This window comes from Zonotrichia leucophrys, chromosome 2, assembly GCF_028769735.1.
Source record: "Zonotrichia leucophrys gambelii isolate GWCS_2022_RI chromosome 2, RI_Zleu_2.0, whole genome shotgun sequence".
Lineage (NCBI taxonomy): Eukaryota > Metazoa > Chordata > Aves > Passeriformes > Passerellidae > Zonotrichia > Zonotrichia leucophrys.
The window spans coordinates 59193882-59216690 of NC_088171.1; the positions used below are offsets into that span (position 1 = coordinate 59193882).

Genomic DNA, 22809 nt, shown 5'->3' on the forward strand with positions numbered 1-22809 from the left:
GCATTATTAATGCGAGAAGGCAAGAGGTGATTTTAGAGCCATGGTGACAATTAATTATCTGGCTTTCACAGTGATGTCCTGCTTTGCTGCCTGCCAGCTCTCTTTCAGTTTCTGTAAGCAAAAAAGTGAGAAGAGAAATGTTGATTTTTCTAGATGATGGCCAAGTTGCCAGTTCAGTGCAAAAGATATAAGTGAATAAATTTTTGAAATGTGACTCAACTCCCCACAGACTTCAGAATAAACTTTCAGGCTGAGGGGCTTTTAATTGTTAGTACAGATACATTGATAGCTTGCTTTTTTAGTTTCCTAAGTAGTTGATAGCACTGGCTGGCGTGGTGTGTGCTTAAAGAAGCACTGTTGCCCAGTGCTGCCTGCTCAGACATAATAGATTGTCTAGACACTTGCTAGGGAGAAAACTTCTGGTTGCAGCACATTTTTACGTTTCTAGATGTGCTGGTTTAGGGCAAATTTGTTAAAGAATCTGCAAAGGAGGGCCCCTCCAGAAAGCAAAACCCACACGGCCCCTCCCCCCAACCGGTTCAGGAAAAAATTCCTCGGAGAGAGGTGGAAAGAACCTGTTTATTTGACTGGCCCCGCACTCCCCAGCACACAAAATGAACAATACCCGATGACACCTCTCTGAGAAAGATGGCAAAATCAGAAAGTCTCTTTCGGGGGGTGGTTGCTCTGTTCTCAGTCCCTCCGGCGCTGGGCCAGCTGCTGCAGCCAAACCTTCGGTGTTCCCGGGTCCCAGTCTGGAGCAGGTTCGAGATGGTCACAGGAACAGGAGAGGAGAAACAGTCCAGGAAGCAATGTGGACTGTTTAGCTAGAACTAGCTAATAAGCAGAGGCAGAAAGCAGAGCAGAAGCAAGAGCAGAAAAAGAGAGCAAGCAAAAGCAGCAAGCTGAAGCTGGAAGTAAAAAACAGCCTTATGTACCGCTTGTCTCTGTGACCCTGATAAGAGAAACCCAAACAAAACTTCCACTCTTCAGAGCCGGTCTTAAAGGCACAGAACAGATGAATGGGGATATACAAGCATCATAATGTCACCCCAGGACGCTAGAACATCCAGATTTTGTAGATTTCATGAGTTTTTAAAGAACCCTATCTTTGCATTTAGGTAAGTGGTATGGAATCAACAATTCAACAAATGAGCCTGTCATCAGAGTCAGCATCTGCCAGTATTAAAGTTCTGTCATGTACAGGGGGTGAGGCATAGCTTGCACTCACTTTCTGCTGCTGACTCTCTAACCATACTCCCTTGGAAAGGCAGATGGTATCACTTGGGAAAGCTCATTTGATATGTTAGGGCCTTCTGTTGGAAATGAGCCTCTGAGATGACCGTACCCGCTGCTCTATGCAGTGGGAGGGATGGACAATGAGGTGACTGAAGTGCTGGGCAGAGTGGCGGCGCCCAGTTGGTTCCTGTTAAAATGCTGCATGGGGCAGGTGTGACATTGGATATCTAAGCTGCCATAATGTGCTCTATGAACTGTCTGTGGAGGTAATGCTAAAGGTACAGGGTGATCGTTGTACACAGCCTGATGGATTTTTTCACTTCATTTTATGTCCTATATATTTAGTTAGCTATATTTAATTATTTAAAAATCACTGAGAATATGAAGTTACTAGTTTCTAGTAAGCTAGAAATAGGGAATATAAATAAATCAATGTTTCTGAAGCTCTTATAAATAATGCCATTTTAACAAGGCATTTCCTGATGCTGGAGATTGAAAGGCACTTATCACTGAAACATCAGTTCTTTGCCATTTTCATTGCTGTATGAACAGAAATCAAAATAAACCCTTTTCTATTGTGGCACAGATGTCATGCTTTTCGTCTGTAATGCAGTACACTGGCCATCCTGGACTGAAAATAATTTGTGATAACTTTATTTTCTGAAAAGATTCCCATTTTCTCTCCGCTGCACATTCCCACTTCGCAAGCAGTGATGCACCAAATGTTCATTGGAGAAGGATTTTCAAACTCTAGGAGGACATTTCAAGTGAGAGAGAAGAGAGATCTTAGACACTCTCCCTTTTCTGTTTGCTTTTAGGAGATGACTTTGGAAATCCTACTTTGTGTCCTATCTCTGAAGCAGGAAAATGAAGCAGTAGAACCTAAGTACTCTGTGCTCCATGTGAATGCTGAGAAAGGATGAATTAGAGCAGGGGGCTTGTGTGCTCCTGCTTTCCTGTGTGTTCTTGATCCCCGATTGCCACCACAAGAAGGTGCATGCATTTGGCTCTGTTTAGCCCTCATGGCCCATTTAGTTTGTGTCTGTCTCTGCCCCTGAATGTTTTTAGACCTGTGAAGGCTGGAGCTGAGCACTTCAGTTATGCAGGCTGCAAAGCAGTATCATGGCACTTGCATGGGATGCAAGAGACTGAGGTGGAGGTTCCTGCTTGCACGGATAACTCTTGAGTTTATTAGTGAACAAAGTGGCTCTGGTGGTTTCTTGGTAAGCCAGGCTGCAGACAGGGGAGAGAAAACCCTCAATGGGAGCCTGAAGCCTGCATCCTAACCTTTTAGGCTGTTTAGGTACTGCTGGTTTCCCATCTTTTAATGTTAGTGTGATTTTTTCCTGACTTGGGCTGGAGAAACACCTGAAATCTCAGTGTTTTCCATAACAGAAAAAGGTATCTGTGACTTGCTGAGTGGCCTGCAGAAGCTGAAGGCAGGCCAGTCTCTCCCCATGAATTGCATAGGGCCTGAATCTGAGGACTGGACTCGAGATCTCAAGTCTGATGAGATGAATGCTACCTTCTGTGGTGCTGAGATCAGCCCTTTGTCAGGGAAAGCTGCCTGCCTCGTGAAGTTTTACTTACTGATTTTCTTTTGTGATAGTAAGTTCATAGTTTTATATTTGGAATCATTTTTTATGAACCAAGGTGTGTTGAAGAGCAAACACCAAACCAAACACCCTTCTGGTGTGGATGCCAAGTTGTCACTTCTGCTGTCTGGCATTTGACAGATGCCCAAAGAGTGGAATGCTGAAGAGAAGAAACTTGTTTACAAATTATTTGTTGGTTCTGTTCCTGTGTGTTGGGGAGGTGGGCATTGTTATGGGAAGTGGTGCAGACCTTGGCAGTAAGTGTGAAGCTTTTCGATGGGAGTGCTGCAGTGGAGCAGATTTGGCCTATGTGTCAACTATGCTTATCTGCACTGAGATGTGACAGTCAACTTTCTGGAACAGGCAGTACATCATCTTTGCCCTGCCTTCCAGCTTGATACTTTTTACTGCTGCATGCACCTGATATAGATTATTTCAGGTTGCATTAGATATTGGGGCAAATTATTTAGACATTTAGAGGTGTGATAGCACAGTGTAGAGCAGTGCTGGCTTATAGCCACATTCCAGATGGCAGCCAGGACTGCTGGGGAGTTGTACAGGACATTGTGTCAAGGAACAGGCAGAATTAAGGTGGAAGGATTACTTTGTAGGTCATAGCAGTTCCCGAATTCACTTCAGAGTCGTGTCCCACCAACTGTTGTTCCTGTTTCAAGGCCCAAACCATCTCCTTTTCACTTCCAACCACTCTGCTTCATTAAAGCTGATGAGGAAAGTATGTTTTTTTCTCTTAGTGCAAAGAAAGGTTAGTGTTGGAGCTACCTTTGCAAATAATAATTTGAATTACCAAGCAAGAAATATGGTAATAAAATAAATTATTTTGTGTATTTACTAAAGAAAGTTTGGTTCATGTGGCGATATGTGTAAATAGAATAACTATATTTTAGTAATGATCTATTTAAATTACATTTCTTACCATCTGAAAAATTAATTAAATGGTCAAATATTGCATTACTTTTACTTGTAACTTATAGCAAGCTCCTTGGGTTGAAAATTGATTTAAAATAGAAGTGCAAAATGACTTAATTTAAATTATAAAAAGGTAAATGAACTGCAATGTTTGTTCTGAAGGTTCATTTTTTGGAAATGCTTCTTTTTAAAAAACAAATGAAGTGGATATTATTTTCAGGTAGATTTTTAGTAAAATTAATTTACTCTTTTTTTCTTATTCTTTTATACTCTCAGTTGCTATTCAAAGACCCAAGAACAAAGCAGGTGTTAGCTCCAATCAGTTTCTTGTTGTGAGAATAAATGAGATTTTTTACTAAGCAAAACTGAAAAAGTATAAAAATTGTTCTTGCAGAAGCAGATGAAGCCTTCTAAGCTCTGGCTCCAGTGCCAGATGCAGTATTTGACTCACTAAAGCTCGTAGTGATTTAAGTGAGGTTAATAGGCTGGCAAATATAGACCTCATCAGAAGGGTGCGTAATCACATTTCAAAATTTGATTTTGTTTTGTGCTTCAGAGCAAATGTTTTTAGCTTCAGAATGCTATAACTAAGAGAATGGTGTGCAATCTCTGTCTATAGGAGGAGGTGACATAACACTGAGTGAGGTTGGGAGGAAAGGATGTAACTTAGCTCTTTGTGAGAAGCTGCTTCCTGTATGGTCTCAAATCAGCAGCAGAAGAGGTGGTTTTTTTAGAGAATTGTGAATTCATGGTGAGGGGCAGGATGTGGACAGCCTCCCTCCTAACACTTGGATTACTGGTAAACAGCATATTTCCCTCCATGTGGGAAGGAAACAACTGAGGCAACTATAGGAGGGAGCAACTATACCACCATTATTCCTGAGGATCTCCTTTCAGATGCATTTATTATGTGCCCTACTTTCTCTTTGCTCTGCTCTGTGATCAGTATGCATTACATCTCTGCATCAGGATCCTATGTCCCCTCCCATGGGTGGGGGAAAGATTCCAAATCCCAGAATTCAGTTCTGACAGATTTATTTTTACTTGCATTGTACGTTTATAAAAAGGGGTCTTGTTCATCCTGACCGATTCCATGGAGAAATAAAAATCTGTGAAAGGAAAACAGATCCTAAGTATTTCATGGAAACATTTTTTATTTTTAAAAGCTGCTTAAAGCTGTCTTTTTTACTATTACCCATTGCAACTCAGAAGTCTGAAGGGAATTTTGGAGATGGAACATTTAAAATATTCAGAACATCTCTGTTTCTTTGCGTAAGGTATGAGTGTCAGGATTTTTTTTTCCCATCAAAATCAGGACCAGTGCTGCTGTTTCTAAAGTACATGGACTGCTTTGGTGTTACACACACTTCAGTAGCCCTTGCAAGTTTGCTGTGTTTTTTGTGTGTGCATGTGTGCGTAGCTAAGCTTTAAAACCTGACATTTATCTCTATGATAATAAAAATTATGCCATCCTCTCCTTTCTTAAAGTGGCTTTTTAGTAGGTTGCTTTGGAAGTGTCACAAACTGCAGTTGTTTGGAGGTAAATTTTTTCCCCATCTTACCTCAAGTTTGTGTAGCCTTTGAAAAAAAACAGTTGCTGGTCTTGACATTCTCTGCTTCCTGTCACCCCCATTTTTTTTTGTCCATTTATACCATGGCAAACTTGCAGTGACTCCTTGCTTATGTCAGTGTTTTCCACTGCTGCCCTTTCTTGTCTTTGTACCCCTTGGTATGTAAAAATCAGGAGCAGTTATTTTAAGAAAATTTCTTTTGCATTAGATTTTTACTGTGTCTTCAGAGACACTATTTATTCCCTGATGCCTTTCCTCATGCCCTGTTGAGAGTAGGTTGTAGTAGAACAAGTAACTGCACTTAGGGAATAGAGCAAACTTAATATGGAAATGGCTTAAAATAGTCTTGTACACAAGTACCTCATTTAATTTTTGTGTATAGTAGATGTTAAAGAACTGATCCGCCCTGAAAGAAATTCACTATTTCTTCACAGCAGAACTCAGAAATGTAATGAGAGTTTTGTGGATAGGATTGTTGTTTGTAGCTCATTGTTTATGGTTCATCTGTCATCATTCTCCACGTCCCTGGCACTCCTGAGTACACAATGTGAAAGGGACAGCAGCAGTGGAGGGCAAATCCCAGAATCACTTGGCTAGGGATAAAAAGATGGTGCCCTGCGGTGGCAAAGTCATCTCTCTGGTGAACACTTCCAGTGCACTCTCTTCTGCCTGCTTTGGTTTGAAGGTCTTTTGTCGTCCTTTTAAAAAGTAAAAATATTTGTAAAAGGGCATAATAGCCAAAGTCTTTTGACTTTAGCAATGGCTGGGTGCCAGGATGCTTAGCAGCAATGCTGAAGATATTCTTGATCGTCTTTTTTTCCCCACTCCTTCTTGCCCCCTCACTTGTACTGACAGAACAGTTTGTGGGATTATGTTTTGAGCCAAATAAGAGCTTAAATGCAGGCTTGTTCTTTTTTTCTGTGTGTAAAATCTTAAAAAAATGAAGTAAAAAGCACACATTTCGTGGCTTCAGTGGGAAATGCTTCAGAGAACTAAACTGAACTGTTAGAGATTGAGGGGGATAAGAAGAGCTTGAACTTCTGCTGGGAAATGGGAACAATTTATGAATGCACACCTATGTTGCCACCAAACTCTTCATTACAGAGCCACTTACTTAAATCAACTACCATTTGATCTATGTCTTGAAGGATTTTTAGCTTTGGAGCATTGAACTGCAGGCACAAGGTTTTCAGAAAATGCACCTTACATAAAAAGGTGTTTGGAAGTGTGCCTTAAATAAAAAAACGCTGCTCTTGTCAAAACAGGGATTTATCTCTGGTCAAGCTAAACAGCTGGGAAGTTGAAGGGGAAATTGTGTTTCAGGAAAGCTCTGTCTCCCTTGGCTCCTCCAGTTACAAGTGCTGTAATCAGTAACGCAGCCTGCAGGCACTCAAGTGAAACTCTCTACTGGTCTCCTGTCCTGTAAATTCTTCCTGCTAGTGCAGTGGAAATTCCTGCTGTTTGGTGCCCTTATGCAGTAATTTAGATTTGTGCAGACTTGTAACCAGGATGAGCTTTAGTTTAGTGGTTGTGAGGGAACACGGAAGGCATGGAGGTTCTGGAAAACCTGCTACCAGAAATCCTTTTATTCCTTTTTCCCTAAAAAGTTACATGGAGATTGGAATTACTGCCAACTTTATCTACCTATATTTATATATTTTTAATAGCAGATGAATTTCCATAGTCACCTTTTCACTTAAATGATGTTTATTGTAGTAAATGAGAAGTTATAAGTTGAAATTTTTTTGCTACTGCTGGCCTGAAATTCATGAATTGATTGTTGGGGATAAAGGTTGTCACCAGTGAATGGTCACGTCTTCACAAACACAGATACATAAATTATTTTAATGAATTTGGTCAAAATTGGTCAGAATGTAGGAGATGCTTCCAGACCTGCATGGGTAATAGCTTCATGACCTGCTGCCATAGGACATGGAAAAAACTTAAATGGAAGGTCCTTAATTCAAATCAGAGACACTAAAAGTTTAAACTGGTTTCTCAGATCTCATCTGTATGTTTGCCTCTCTCTTCATCCTCCCTCAGATTTCCCAAACTCTTTCTTTTTATTCCAACATAGAACAAAACTTGAGAAATACAGGGTTTTTTTAGTACGGTATTCTTTTTCACCAGCCTACCCTATTATTATTACTAACTATAGATATTTGGAAGGAAGCTCTATGAAATGGAGTAGTCTGTGCCATCATTTTTAAATATTAGCATCTTTGTAATGCTGTTTGGATAATTAAAGAAAACTTGCCTGACATTTTCATATGTGTAGCAAGGACTGGGCAGAGGAGAGAGGCAAGTGAAAAAAAGAGGTGAAAGCTTCCTACAATTTCCTCCATGCCTGTGGTAACTTTAAAGTATTCAACTATCAATACTAGAATGGGTAATTCTGAGGTTAACTGAGGTAACGGCCAAGAGATGTTTAGCAGGTCACATTGTTTTAGCAAATGAGGCAGTGGCACAGGGCATTCTTCTGTTTAGACACCAAATTACTAGGGCCATTTTGGGGGCTAGAATTTGTTTTGGCTGGTGGTGAGTTACCTAGGAAACAAGGATTAAACTTGCCCCCAGAAATCCTAAATAAGGAGATGAGTTTGTATTCTCATGAAGAGTGTTTAGCTTTGTGTTGTGAACATACTTACACATGCATTTATGAATGTGTAACCGTCTGACTTTGGTGTCTGAAAAAAAAAATCACAAATGCCTTCTTTTTGTGGTGTCTTCACAACAGAGGAGGTTGGGTCTCAGGCAAGTCAAGCTCAGACAAGGCTGAAAAAGAGGGATCACTTACCAGCTTTTTTCTCAGAGATCTGCAGTTCAAAAGGTGGTAAAGTCTTACCTGGCAGTTAGTTACTTCCAGAGCTTCTGGGATAACTTGCTGCAGTATACATGCAACCTGGCATTGTAATCTCTGGCACAGTGGAATCTGAATCAAACTGAATCTGGTCTAATGCACAGCTTGGTTTTGTAATGTTTAGAAGAACTTTCATTCATTTCTTTAATTACAGTCTTTAAATGAGAAAGGGCATATTGTTTCTAATATTACAGTAGTCTTGATATCTTCTGAGACTTAAGCTGCAAAGAGTAAGTTTCAGTAGTATTAAAAATAAATTAAAATGTTTTCATATAGAGTTTATAGCTCCCAACTACACGAATTTTAGAGTCAAGGCTGCCTGCTCTGCAATGCTTAACTTACTGCATTTTAGTCTTTTTTGGAGGCTTTTGTATATTGCCTGCTAGGGCTGTGGGTGATATCTTCAATAAACTATGCAGATGCTAGTGTAAAATATTGTTAAAATTAATGTAGAAATAGAAACTTAGTACTACATGTTCTTCTTGCTGTGACATTCTCATCATCCCTGCTTATCTTGCAGTCAGAAAAAGAAGTCTCTTTCTATAGTTAGCATAGAAAGGCGTATCTGGCCCAAAGAACTGAGCTTATCTCTTATCTGCCGCCTCCATTGCTGGCTCGGTTGGGAGCAGGGACCTGACTTCGCAGCTCTGCCTTGAGGGTGAAGGGTTTGGGCACTTCTTTAGTTTGACTTGGTCTGAGGTTTTTGATGCTCCTGGTGTAGGAGGTGAGCAGAATTGGGAGTATTTGTAGTGAAGACAGCGGCTGCCCAGAGTGATCAGAACTCTGCTGTGGCATTCCCTGGGCTTTCCATTTCACTGCCTCTGCTGAAACTTTAGAGGAGGATTTCCTCCTGGGGTCCGTGCTCCTTCTGAGTCACATGGCTTCTAGAGCCATTCATGCTGCTTTCACACCACCGTTCAGATACAGACCTTATTTCTGTAGCACTGAATCCTTTGGGCCACAGCCGTCTTATTCCAGTGGCTTTCCAAGCCCCATGATCTGCCTAGTTATTAGGCTGTTTTTCTTCATTGGTCATAACTGCCACTTGTGCCTGCTGTTGAGACTATCTCATGAATGCAGTGACTAGGAAGAACACTCAGTGCATTGGAATAGAAAGGAGAGACTTCTATACTGAACAGGCAAGTATCGCAGTAACACAGTAGGGAGTTGCAGTAGTGATGCTACTGAGGAAGCAAGTCTTTACAGGGGGAATATAGTGCTGTAAGTACCTTGATTTAGATCTACGTAGCCTTAAGTGCACTGCTCTTGTAGCAATATTGGCATGTGTGTGGTGGTGGTTGTTGTCTTGTATTCTTCTCCTGATCTTACTGGCCTGCTAGCACTCTAGGAGTAGAGACCCAATGCTTTCTCTCAGCTGGACTTGGAAAGCAAAGAATTTGGATAGCGTATGTTGCACAAGGTACAGTGGTGGGAGAGTCGCATGTGTACCTGCTGCAAGATTGCCTCAAAAGCATCTTCCATCTGAAGAAACCCAAGAAATGTCCTTGCTTTGGAAGAGAAGTCTGGAGTACTCTTCTGCACGTTTGTTTGTTGGAGGGATTGAGGTAGGAGTTTGCTTCTGTCTGCCCCCAGATTGGTAACACTCATTCTGCAGTGATGTTCAGAGATGGCTGAGCTGAGCTGTACTGCTCCATGAGGATTTCCCAGCTCAGCTGGCATTCACCAGCAATTTCCAAGCTCAACAGTTGGAACCTTCTTCAGATACCATACTTGCTAAAACTTCCTCTGTATCAGAACAAAAATCTTTGTTCTCCCCAGCTTGCTTTTATAATTTTGCTTTCTTTTTCATGCTTATATATCAGCAGTGTTGTGAGGAAGAGGCATGTACATGTATGCAGACATTTATGTTTAAACACACAAATTAAAATGTTGACAGGGCTGGTATCAGTGCAGCACAACTAATGTAAACAATTCTGCATCCTTTTGTAAGACAGTGGAAATTCTCAAAGATGAGGTAAAGGTCAACCTAATTTTGTGGGTTTATATAACTGCATTTTTCTCCACAGTTTTTTTTCTTCTTCACTGTGAGACTCCCATAAACTGAAGCTGTGTGCAAAGCAAATTATACTGCAGATAGCACAGCAAAGGCTGTCAGCTGCACAGAAGGTGCCCAGAGTATGGATATTTTGATTTAGCTTTTCATTCCTATTGTCATTTGTGTTGTTAGCAGCAGTGGTAAAACTTTCAGAATAAATTGTAACATTTAAATTGCTGCTCTTTAAGGGTCACAAAATAGTCAAAATAGGTGTTATCGCTAATTATCTCTAGTGAGGACCACTGTGCTAACTGGTATTCAAAGGTTCCCTTAAACTGAAGGCTGTAAAGTCAGGGAAATAGGACATTAATAGGAAAGGCAAGGTATTAAGAAATAGAGTGTGTATTGTTTGACTTTTTCATACATACTAGTGCATTTGTGTCAGATTTTTTTGAAGTAGTTGTAACTCACATGTTTTTCTTAGCGGCAATTGCTAATTACCTTTGGTGAAGAGGTAGAGTGGGCCCTGCAGAACCCAAAGGGGAAGGATAGAGCAGTTACAAATGCTTGTAGGTGTGTGCTGGGGGACAGTGTGGAATATGAGTGAGAAGCCCTGGATGGGCAGGATAGTGCTGAAAAAATGTCAGCCCACTTATGTGTAGTGTTTTTGAGAAGGAGGAAGAGGAGTGGGTAATAATCCTGATAGGAGAGAAAAAGCATGAACCTGATGTGACAAAACAGAGACTCAGCATAGAAGATTTTAGAAGATTGTGAAGCTACCTAAAATAAGGCTAAGAAAAGTAAGGCAGGTACTTGCCTTCAAACTAGAGAAGATGACTGAGGGGAGATAGGGATAATTTTGATGTAGAGGAGGTTTCATAACACTTGAACTACTAATCTCATGTGTTCTCTCCCCCATCAAGTACTGAAAGCTCCACTGAGCTTTTAAAAACAAAAGTTCTTTGTGTGAATCTTCAAGGTATGTGTGGGTCAGGCTTTCAGCTTTTTTCTATGTGATTGGGATTTGACATTTTCCCCCTCTCACTTGAAAATCTGCTGGTTACTTTTTGTAGACTAGAGGACTCATGCTGGGCCTTTAGGGAGAGTCAGGTACTAAAAGGAGTGGCTTTAATGAACTGACATTAGTCTAGATGTGGCCAAGAGAAGGCACTGTATGAGCCAAGGGATGACAAAAATGGATTTCATTGGAAGGGAGTAATTTGTTTAGTATAGGCTGGGGTGGTATTTTCAGAAAAGGTTCAAGACCCTCTGGAACGTTTTGCTCCAATCTTGCATTGGCTAGAGAGGAAACAGTGGCAATGTTTAGGTACAGGGTCAGTGTGAGGACCAAATAGAAGGGAATGTTTGAGAGATGCTGACAGGGCTGAGCAGATATCTAAAAGTAACTCAGTTTGAGAAGTTCCTAGGTTTTGGACCTGAAGGAATGGAGATGAAGAGCATTGTCTGTTTATAGACAGTGTCCTTTCAAAAAGACAGTGGTTTGGATTAGAGCCAAAAGTTTTTCGTGCTAAACTTTCCTTTCTTCTCTTTTGTACCATGAGTGAAAGATAACAAGTCCCTTCTCAGTCCCAATGTGTGGAAATGCTGGCTTCAGACAGCATTTGCACATTTCTGTCAGTTCTTAAAAAAGGAGGAAAGAAAATCTAAATGTATCAGTTCTCACTGTCTGTCTGTAGTGCTGTTTCCTTTCTTCCTTCTTCTTTCTGGAAGGAAAGGGTGCCTAGCTGGATATGTGGATGATGAGAGGGAGAAAAAGTTTTGGATCATGCAGTAACAGTCATGTGTAGTCTTACTGCCCTTATCACCCCAGTTATTTCCAGGGTGCCCTGTGGGGTACTCAGGAATTTAAGAACAGAGCATCAGAGAAACCCAGGTTCTGTCTGGGAGCTGCTCAGAATAAGCAAGGTAAGGAGTGCTAGCCAGCATGCTGCTCTGCAATCCGGCTGCTGTTTTTAGATGAGACAGCTGAAATCAGGATTGGCAGGGAGGCAGATAATGCCTAAGGCAAATGTCTGAGGATTTACTGCAGCTGAAGAACTGGAAGTGTAAAAGTCTCCTTTTTAGAATCCACTGCCTGGGCCCAACCTCTTGTGGCAGGTGCCTTGCAAGTCCTCTTTAGAGAATGTGGCAAAACTTATTTTTAAGATGCCACTGCCGAGTGCAGGAGCTGTGTATAGCTTAGAGCACTCAATGGAAGTGTGAGAGGTCTGAGATAGTTTCTTTTGTCAGCCTGGGGATGTAAGTCTACATCTTCCAGCTGCCCAAAGAGTTGCTGTTGTAGCCAGGCTGGGATGAGGAGCAGCAGCATATTTGCTTACAGCTCAGAGCTGAACCTCTTTTACAGCAGAGACCATGAATTCTGGGGACAAGCAGAAGAACAAATGAAGGGGAGAGTGTTGTACTGTAGCCCAGTGGCTGAGACCCGCAGGCAGCACAGAGTGTTGCAGGTTGTGGATTCTGCATCTTCAAAGTGTGTACGTTTTACAGGAAACAGAGCATGGATAATAATCTGAAATAATTCCTAGCCTTGGCTGCATTTCATAACTGTTCCAGGTTGGATATATTGCTGTTATCAGGCTGTTTCACAGCATGTAAGCCAGGTTTTTGATTGCGTTGTTGTTGAGGGAGGCGTTGGACATCTGACAGCTTGGGCTGGACTCCTTTGATCGTGTGGCAGGAACAGGTCAGGTGGGCTGGCATGGTGGTTGACAGCCAGATAATGGAAATTGGATATGCTTTGAACAGCACCACAGTCTCACAAAACATAAGAATTAGCTGTGTACCAAGGGGTAGGAGGAGTAACTACTGAGTCATCTGTTTAGAAGGGCACTCAGGGGTGGAGACTGCTCAGCGTGCTCTTAGGAGTTAGTGAGCAGTGCTTTTCATACAAGAGGTCAAGAGTTTAGTTACGGGAGGCAGTTTGGGTGAGTGGCTGTGATGTAATGGCCTTCAGTAAGGAGTGGGAGAGAGGGTAAAACCAGCAACCTTCTTAAGAAGAAAAGAGTTTATTTCCTTGTCAAAGCTATACAGAGGGCTCAAATGCAAACTCTCCCACCTTGCAAAGACAGGCAGGGGAAGTGGTAAGCTTTTCCTCGACTTCCAAAGTAGGAACGAAATGGAGGAGCTGGGTGAAATGTCTAAGGACAAGTGTAAGTAAATGTAGCGCAAGGATATACGTACAGAATTATGTCAAGGCACAAAATAAGTTGCAACTAGTAAGAGAAATTGAGAGCTACAGTAAATAATTTCTAGGATGTCAAAGTCTTTGCTTCACTTTCCCAAAAGGAACTAGCATGGTATCTAGCTTGGTATAAAATATTTCTTGACTAAAAATAATGTAACTGTTAGGACCTCTGTGTCATCCTCACTTGAAAGTTGATACTCTGGACTCTTCTTTGTGTCACTTGGCATCTATCCCACACCGGAATCTTGAATTTACTATTTGCATTTTGGCCCGACTGGTAATAACCATTGTTATTTACAATGCTGTCTCTCGCCTGCTTTGCATTTTTCATCTGTGACATGCAAAGTGCCTCCCAGAGGAGTTCTTTTAATCTCATCCTTCTTCACCCTCAAGCTGTGTAGAGTTCTCTCCAGTCGGTGCACAAAAAACCTACTGAGCTGCTCCTTCCCCCAGCATTAATAGGATTTTCCAACATAAATCTCTCATCTATCAATGGATTAATGGGCTTAAAATGCAATTCACTAGGTGGTTTAAAGAGCTCAGCCATGGGTAATAAAATACAGTACCTTTCACCACAGTAATGCTAATTCTGATCCACACAGGATGTTAGTGACTGAAGTTACTGCTTGAACTGCATCAGCTGAGTGTACTTACAAGCCCATGTCAGGGATTTCTCACTGGGTAGAATGCAGTGAGCTGTGCAGGCAGTGCCTTCCCATTTCAGGGAGCACAAAGATATGCATCCACATTTCGCTTAGACAGTTTTAAAGATGCTTGCTAGAAATAAATGACGGTACAGGGGATTTCTTGTTTTGTCATTCTAAGGAAAAGAGATGATGGGGGGAGCAAAGATCCCAATATGATATTTATTATTCATATTTTTCTTCAAACATGAATAATGTTTGCAATGATACATATAACTTTGTTCAGTTATACATATCAGATGACATGGTCTGGGACAGGGATTGGTGTTCTCTGACTGTCTTCTTGGAATAGGACTGATGTGCACACACATGAATTTTATTCTGTTTTTAAAACTACTTTTTTAAAAAGCATTTAAGATTTTTTTTTTGGACATACCTGTCACTGTATTCAGCAGAATCAACTTTTTTTTCTTTAAAAAAATATCTCTCTCATTGCAGAACTAATGTGTTTGGACACCCTTGAGAAGGGAGCCACTTGGAAAAATGAGTCACAGTTTCTTTCCAGACCTTGAAGTGATGGGTGTGTGACTTTTTTCCCTCTGAATTGTTGAAACCATTTTTCAAAGAAAGTAAACTTTAGTCTTGGTTAAGAAATAATTTGGCAAAACATTTTAGCAGTTTAAATAAGGGCTAAAGAAACTACAACCCTTATGGAAAGTCAGGTGTTTCATTCTCTACTTTTTTTTTTTTTTTTTTTTTTTTTTTTTTTTTGTAATGCAGTGTGGTGAGGTTTAGTGTCCTAAAATAGACTTCGGCATCTGGAGAATACATCTGTTAAGTAGAGGAATTAGTGATTATATATTGGGTTGTTTTTACAATAACTCAGGTGTTTTTCTGCAAAACTATTACCAAAGTTATGATTGCTCTTATCTCTTTTGTCTTCTCTTCCCTTCTTCCTTTCTTTCTTAACTATATTACCAAGGAAAATTTATAGCAGAAACCAGAACTTATAAACTACTACAGTGAAATGGAGATTATCTAGCATCATGATAGTTTTGAGCAAAATAGGGTCTCTGTAATTAGTTCTCCTGCTTCAGTTGAAATCCTGTTTCACACAGTGGTTTTTCTCATCTATGCTCAAGTGTTTGCATGGATCCATGGATTTTGTAGCTTGCCTCATGATAGCTGTGGGAATGTTGACTTTTTTGGTTTCATGAACTTCCTAAACTTCTGTTCCTTCAATGTAGTTTTGGTTCTTTGGTTTCTGTTATAAAAATGAACTGGGGAAATGAGGATTTGGTGTCCAGGGATGAGTATTTTGAAAAGAATCTTTGAGCATGTGGAGAACGCAGGAGGAAAAACACAGTGTATGCAGGGCAGATGTGACAGCTGGTAGGAAGGTTTAAGGAGTGAAGGGCCATGGGCCCTTCATCTCCAAAAAGGAAAGCCTTCAGAAAGCTCCAGAAATGCACAAAACTCTCGTGGTTTGGGCTGTGCCAGCACTGGGTCTTTTATTTAGTCTTGTGTCCCTGAATTCTGAGGCTGAGGAGCCACTACCCTAAAATACTGAAAGTCAGCATTTACATTGACAGTGGTTTTGCCCCAGGTCATTTTATTGAGTCCTGGATAATGGCTGATAATGCTGCAGGTTGGGTATGGCTCCTGGCCAGCTGGGCCTTCCTCTTTGGTGGCAAATTAAAATTGTTCAGCTGGGTGCACTCAGGAGGCGTCCTGAGGTGAGGGTTTGCCAAGCACTAAAAAGAGAATAGCTAATAAAGTGTGTCTGAGCGCCAGACTGATACTGATACGAAGGTATTAAGGGATGCAGAATATAAAACTATTACTTGGTGTGTGTATGTATCCTGAGGCAGCCAAGTGCCTATATTCCCATCTCACTGAATTTTCTGTTAGTGTTAGTCAGTGGAGGTCGATGTCTTCCTTGCTTGAGTTAGCAGTGGCACTATTTCTGTGGCTTTCTCAACTACTTCTGAAGTGACAGCCATGGAGATCTTCTAGTGATGTGCTGTGTGTTGCACGGCTTTGGGCTGGTTGTAATGTCCCTGTTAGAACAGTAGTTCCTCACCTTGGTATTTCAGAGAGTCCAGTTGGTCTGAAGTAGGTGAGTAGGCTTTTATGAAAGTAAGGCAGGGACAGCACCCGCTAACAAACAGTTATTGTAGCATCTTTGTTAAAAATGAAGTTGTTACATTGCTGTACAATCAGTTGCTATGGGGTTGTGTATTTTATTATTCATCAATAAGACTGCTAGGTATTTCCCAATGATACGCTGTTAATGTACCAAGCAAATGCCATGGTTGGTTTGCTCCTTCTTTCCTTCCCTCAGCAGGGGATATTGCGTTCTGTGGCTGAGCATTTCATTGTGACGGATGCAGAAATGGGTGCTACACCTGCACTCCTTGGTGCTGGCAAAGGCAAGAGCAAAGCTTTGTACTGGAAGTGAAAGTGGCGATGTCTGTGAGAGGCTTTTTTCCAGGGCAAATATTGCCTCAGTCTTGTACCTGTCTGAGTAAAACTGTAGCAGGTGCCCTGGCATCTTGCCCTTCCCCACAGGCAGCTGCACTGCACCAGGGAACAGAGCTGTGGACTTCAGGTGACCTTCTAAGCAGCTTGGATTGAGGCACTTGGAAGGCAGAGATAATCACCTAAGAGAAAGAATGCTTGCCCTGCGGTGCTTGGGACCTGTTATTAGGACTGGAAGGTTTTTGTGAAACATTGCCTATGCCAGCTCCACTAGAGCAGTATCCAGAGTCCTTCATGTTTGATAGGAAGGTATTTTTGAAATGCTTACTTTTAAAAAGTTATCTTTTGTCATGGTTTGACGCTGGCACAATGCCAGTGCCCCCATGAAAATACTCTCTCCCTGGTTTCTACTGTGAGATGTGACCAGGAATAAGCAAAGCAGGCTCTCACTTAGAAATAAAGGAGAATTTATTAACTAAACTACAAGGAAAAGAAAAAAAGAAACACTCAAGGAAAATGAAAACTTCACAAATACATCTCCTCCTCCCCACCAAATTCCCAATACAAACCTCTATCCTTTGTGGACAATGAAAACTTTACAGAACATTAACCCTTCCTAGAAGAGAGATAAGAGTAGAGGATGAAGAAGGAAATGGGCAAGTGATGAAGGTATGGGCCAGAGAGAGAGATGTTGGAGGAATGGAGAAGATGGAGTGGCATTTTTGCTGGACTCTTTTTCGGTGCACCCCTCCCTTCTTATTCTCAGCCATGCTGCCTGCTGCCAGCACATGTTTATCAAGTTTCAAGGTAACACAGTCACAAGCACAGGCTGCACTCTCTGTCTCTCTGTCTCCAAGAAAGAAGCGAGAGAGACAGCTGCCCGGTGCCTCCCGAGCTGCCCGGTGCCTCCTGGTACTTCTTTCTTCCAGCCTTCCACCCTCGGGGCCAGGCCTACCTCTCCCGGGCGGCCGCATGGCTTTGCCCTCCCCCGCTGTGCAGGGGAGGTCTGACCTGCTTCCCTCGCCAGAAATCCAGAGAGCCTCCCAAGGAAGAGCCCTGCTTTTAACCCCGTGTTCTCAGAAGCAGATCCAATGCCCCAGTAGCCAAACCAAGTGCCGGTATTAAAATCTGAGCAGCCATTAACCTGACCACAGCATCCCAGAAGACCCATTTCCTGTCAAACCACCACACCTTTGTTAAATACTTTGTTGGCTTGCAAGCCTTTGTTTTCTTGTTTCTTTATTGACCACCCCCCAGAAAATGATTTTGAAATCAGGACTATTATTTTTTATTTTTCTTGGTTTTGTTGTTTTTTTTTTTTTTGCAGAGGGGAGGTGGGGTGGGGATGATTGCAAGTGTGTTTGTTTGGTTGTTTAAATTTTTTTAATCCTATCCCTCATTTTCTACTAACCCCTTCCACCAAGGACTGTGGCTCCCTCCTGCTTCCCAGTTCTCAATTCCACCCTGATTAACTTTGAATTGGTTGAGAAAACATATTTAATTCTTCTTGCATTTTCGTTCTGTTGCAGATTTTGACTTGAACTATTTTTGGCATTGGAGCAAGTTTACAGACTACGTGCAGTGTGTCCTCACGTTCACTGGTGTGACTGGTTACATCACTTACCTGTGGCTGGACTCCTCTCTCTTTGTGGAAACGCTGGGCTTCCTTGCAGTGTTCACTGAGGCCATGCTGGGTGTCCCCCAGCTGTACCGCAACTACCAGAACAGATCGACAGAAGGAATGAGGTACGGTGCCTGTCCTACATCAAACACGTGTGTGTGCCTTCATGGGGGGTGTCTCTGCAGTGTGGGAATGCTTTTCCAGGAAGGGCAATGTCATCTCTACAATTTTTACTTGAAAACACAGCAGCAATCAGCGTAGACTTTTCTATCAGTAGGAGCTGGTGCAGCACTGCTGAAGGCAGTGGGAGTTCCCTGACACCTCTGAAGTCCATTATCGAAGTCCAGCTGGGAGTTCCAAGGTGAAACATGTTCTAGTGAAAGAAACATGTGGAACCGCTGCTGTTGCCATTAGCAACGTGTTACAGTTCTACTCAAGCTGTGCTATACTGGTGATTAGAAATGGTCCAAAGAGATCTTGCATATCAAAAGTAATAAAGAGGATGAAAATATTTTGAGCCTGCAGCCTATAACTATCAATGTTACTCATATAATTAGCTTTTCCTCACATATCTCTGCTCATCACTTCTTCATAATCCATTACTACATTTGTAGCAAATGACATCAGTACTTATTTTTGTGTCAAAGCTTGAAACTGACATTTGCAAAAGTGCCAATGCGACTTTTACAGTCATGACTGTAAAAATGTGGGACAGAAAATTTTAATCTTGTGCCCACTCTTGAGTCATTAAGTCAGATTATTTTTTCACACTGTTTATTGGATAACTCAAATGGTAACACTGAGATTACAAAGGCAACTTGTGAAGCTTTTTGAGAGAGGAAACCTTCACTGTGGTGCATCAGTGCCCTGGTCTGTAGAAACAATACAGCAGCAAATGCAGTTCACAAAGTGCTGTGATCATTTGTGACTGTCATCTCTTCCAGTGTTTCATTATGACTTCTCTGCATTCCTTTTAAAATTTGCTGGGATAATTTTTACTTTGGTCAAGACAATTAACCATGACACCCCCAAACGAAGGCAATTCTATCCTCTGTTCACATTGTTTGCTTTATTTGTTTGGCTTGAGCATGCTTATACTAGCTACTCTGAGATATTTTCTAACATGAAATGTTGAAATGTTCAGAAATTTGCTTTGATACTTCAGGCATTTTCTGATTGGGAGCCCGTTTTGTACGGAATGAGTCAGAATTTGCTTCCAAAATACTGGGGTATTTTTCATGCACTCACTGTCTTGGAAAATTCTGTACCTGTGATATCCAGAAAGCAACTTATCTGCTAAACAGTTTTTATGCTCTGGTTTGACTTTTTTTTTCCTTTTCTGTTTTTCATCTGTGAATCATAATGCAATATTAATGATGGCCACTGGTTGTGTTTTGATTTTCCTTAACTCCATCCTGGGGATGTGAGTTTCAGTTTTGCTATTTCTTGTATATGCTATTAGCAAAAGGATTTTAAAAACCTTTGTTCTTTGTAAACTGCTAAGCACAGAATTGCAGAATTCTCATCTAAGACTACTTGGCGAAAGAGTGCCGAGTTTTGTCCAGAGAAAATAGCATAAAAGCTCACGTTTCCTTGTCATGGAGCAGAACCAGGTCAAGCATAGCCACGCTGCTTATCACTTGTGCCCATGGTTCCAGAATGCATTCCTCCCTCTGGTTCCACTCTTGAAGAAATACTTTGTGTGGCATTGGACATTGATGGATCTGGGCACTGATGAAGTAATGCACAACTTTCTGCTGTTGTACTGCAGTGGGAGGATATTCATGCATGTGTTGGTGCTCTTTCTTTTTATCAAGTTAAATTGTGGTTTTATATATGTTGTAGGTACCACACACACTTTGTAGTACCATGCAATCCTAAATTGACTGCATGTTCTCTAAGCATTACTGGGCTGTTCCTCCTGTGAAGGTGAGTGACTTCTCCCAGCGTGTTGCCTTCTGTTGAAGGAACTGTTGGAAATGCTTCCTCTGAACTTCCCTTCCTGTGCCCACTTCTCTAAGAGCATATCAAGAAGAGACCCCAGTCACGGCAGTACTGAAGGGAGCATGTAACAGTGCAGCCAGCCTCCTTGCCTGGGTATTTACCAGGTGAGGGCTGGCTGATGCCCAGGTTAGCTGATTGTCACTGCTCTGTGCAGTTATTTACAGCTCAGGGCAGAAATAACCATGTGTGTGGTTGGTTACATTGTCGGAAGCAATTGCATTGGGGATCCAGGCCAAAATGGCTGGCTGCCAGCCGTGCTCTTAGCAAGCCTCAGTGGCAAAGAAAAAGAAATGAGTTTCTAGTGTCTCTGTGACTTAAAGCTTAATGGGAAGAGCAATGAGTATTTAGCTGTTCTATATAGTGACCTTCTGGTCAATCATCACATCCTGGTTGGAGGTGGTAATTTCTTAAACCACAGTAATTCTGTCACCCAGTGCAGGAGTGCAGTCTGTGTCCCTGATAAAGATCATAGCCTTCAGTACTGCCAGAGAAGTGGTTGTTCACAGGTCCTCATGGCTTGGCTTAGAAAAGCTGTAACATGCATCTGTCTCTGAACTGGGACAGAGCAGCTGATCCATTAGTTCTATTTAGCAAACAAGTCTTTTCATAAAGGTTAACTGTTGAAAAAGAAATGGAGAATAAGGTCTCAGTATGTGGCCCCATCTGATCGGAGTATCCTGCTGGACTCCTGATACTCTTGTTTCTGAAAAAAGGCCACACTATCCACAACCCTTCCTGCCCCACTAACATCTGTTTAAGTGAGAAGTTGGGGACATCTCATACTTGACATAGCAGTCATTTCCTGATAAACAAACTTGGAGACCAGGGGCCGCGAAAGAGCCAAATGGGAGAGCTGGCTGCAGTGGCAGCCAGGGTATCCTTTAGGAGTCTGTTGTGGAAAGGGTCCTATCATCTCGCCCCTGTATTTCCATTTGCTACTGCCTGAAAAGTCCCCTACTGAAAGTATCCTTTGTGTCTTAGGTAAATGTTCAGAGGGTATCTGCAGCTTAGGCAGTTATGTTTATTGTAATAGAGCATGACTGGAGTGAAGGAATCACAGTTATGTGCTTTGTAGTGCTCCTGAGAATGAGTCTGCTGGTTCTTTGATATCTCTGTTCTGCTGGATAGAGCTCCTCACATCTTATTTTTAAGTTTTCATTTTCCCCTTCCTCTCTCATTTTCCTGCTTTTTGTAGGATTATTACTACTAGGTTGTGTAGCTTCCTCCTCTCTTCTGACAGAGCAGAGACCCAAGGAGAAGTTGGAAAGAAATGGAAACAATAAAAATAGAAAGGAGATGCATGCAAAAGGAGAGTAACAGCTTTTGTGAAATGAAGATAGTGTAATATGTCCTTGTGGGCTGATGGTTGATGGGTGGAAATTTTCCTATGATTAAGTAAACAACTAGTCAAAGCAACAGAAATTTTCATCATGTTCTCTTTGACAATTCACCTGCTTACTTTTGGAATAAATACTTTATGGAAACTTGGAGCTCTGTTTAAATATTTAAGTACTTTTGAATGGTTGCAAACCTAAATAGTACAGTAGTAGTTACATAAATTATGGTACTAAACTTGACAGAAGTACTTTGTAAAGAATTGTGTTAATACCTATCAAAGAAATATTCACCTAATCTCCATTCTTTTCAAGAACTAAACTAGTTCAGTCAGGTGACCTAGTAGAAGAGTAATTTGATTACTTTAATTATTGGGGTGGATTAGAATTACAAGCTGTTATGTTAGAAAAAGGACAAAAGCTGCCTCAAAGTTGAAGAGCTTTAGAGTAATTGAGAAAAAAATCAAACATGGTTCATCACTTGTAAATTTGCTTTATATTATGTGGTAAAATATTTCAAGATTTGACATCCAGAACACCTCTCCTCTACCACCCGTTAGGAGTCAGAGCGGCTGAATACTACAGTTGGGATCTGATGCTCCATGTTATATTAACCACTTTTGTTTTGGGACAGGAAATATACAGACAGGAACTTACTCATTGCCTCCCCACTCCTTCTAGGATAGTTGCCTCCCAGTCACTTTCTCTTTCTAATAAACTGCATTCATGAGAAATGGTGGTGTTCAACAGAAGGCAATGGAAAGGGTAGGAAGGTTGGCTCTGGATCTGGCAGCAACACTGCTGCACACAGAGGTCAGTGCATTGGGAGAATCGCATCCTTGTGTGGACAGCAGCTTTTGTGGAGTTGCTGTAGGGGGGCACTGTGTGCTTTTGTGCAGGTGTGGGGAGAGCCTCTGAGGGCAGGCACTGCTGTTATTATGCTCTCCTCATAATCCCAGCTGACCTTCCTCCACCAAAGGAGGAGAATGGAGGGTTGTCCTGGGGTGACTTCATGATGCTTGTATCCCCATTTGTCTGTTTAGAAATAAGTTTTGCACCTTTAAGAGTGGAAGTAGGGGAGAGAAGAAGCGCGGAATTTATCAGAAACTGCACTTGCTCCCCTGCTTCCTGGTGCTGGACTGTGTTGCCTGCAGCATGGACAGACAGCAGGACAGAGCTCTCTTTTGCTTTTAGTTAGTTTTAGCTAGGTGAGGCAGTGAAGTTCCCTGGACTACGGTTTGTCTTTTTCTTTGGTTTCTATTTAAGCCAGCTCTGGACTGAACACCCAGAGGAGCACCAGCAGCTCACACCTGTGGCCCACCAGGCTGGGCC

General features: G+C 41.7%; 1 protein-coding gene across 3 annotated transcripts in view; it reads left to right on the forward strand.

The window, feature by feature from the left end:
- The window catches only part of SLC66A2 (solute carrier family 66 member 2), a 66452-nt gene that overhangs the window by 25081 nt on the left and 18562 nt on the right, over window positions 1–22809 (forward strand). For 2 of the 3 annotated variants that reach the window (XM_064705141.1, XM_064705142.1), the window contains one exon: window positions 18048–18264. In XM_064705141.1, coding sequence (XP_064561211.1) covers window positions 18048–18264 — 217 coding nt within the window. Of the gene's footprint in view, window positions 1–18047; window positions 18265–19984; window positions 20069–22809 lie in introns of all 3 variants that reach the window. The other variant, XR_010439154.1, reaches the window with a different exon arrangement.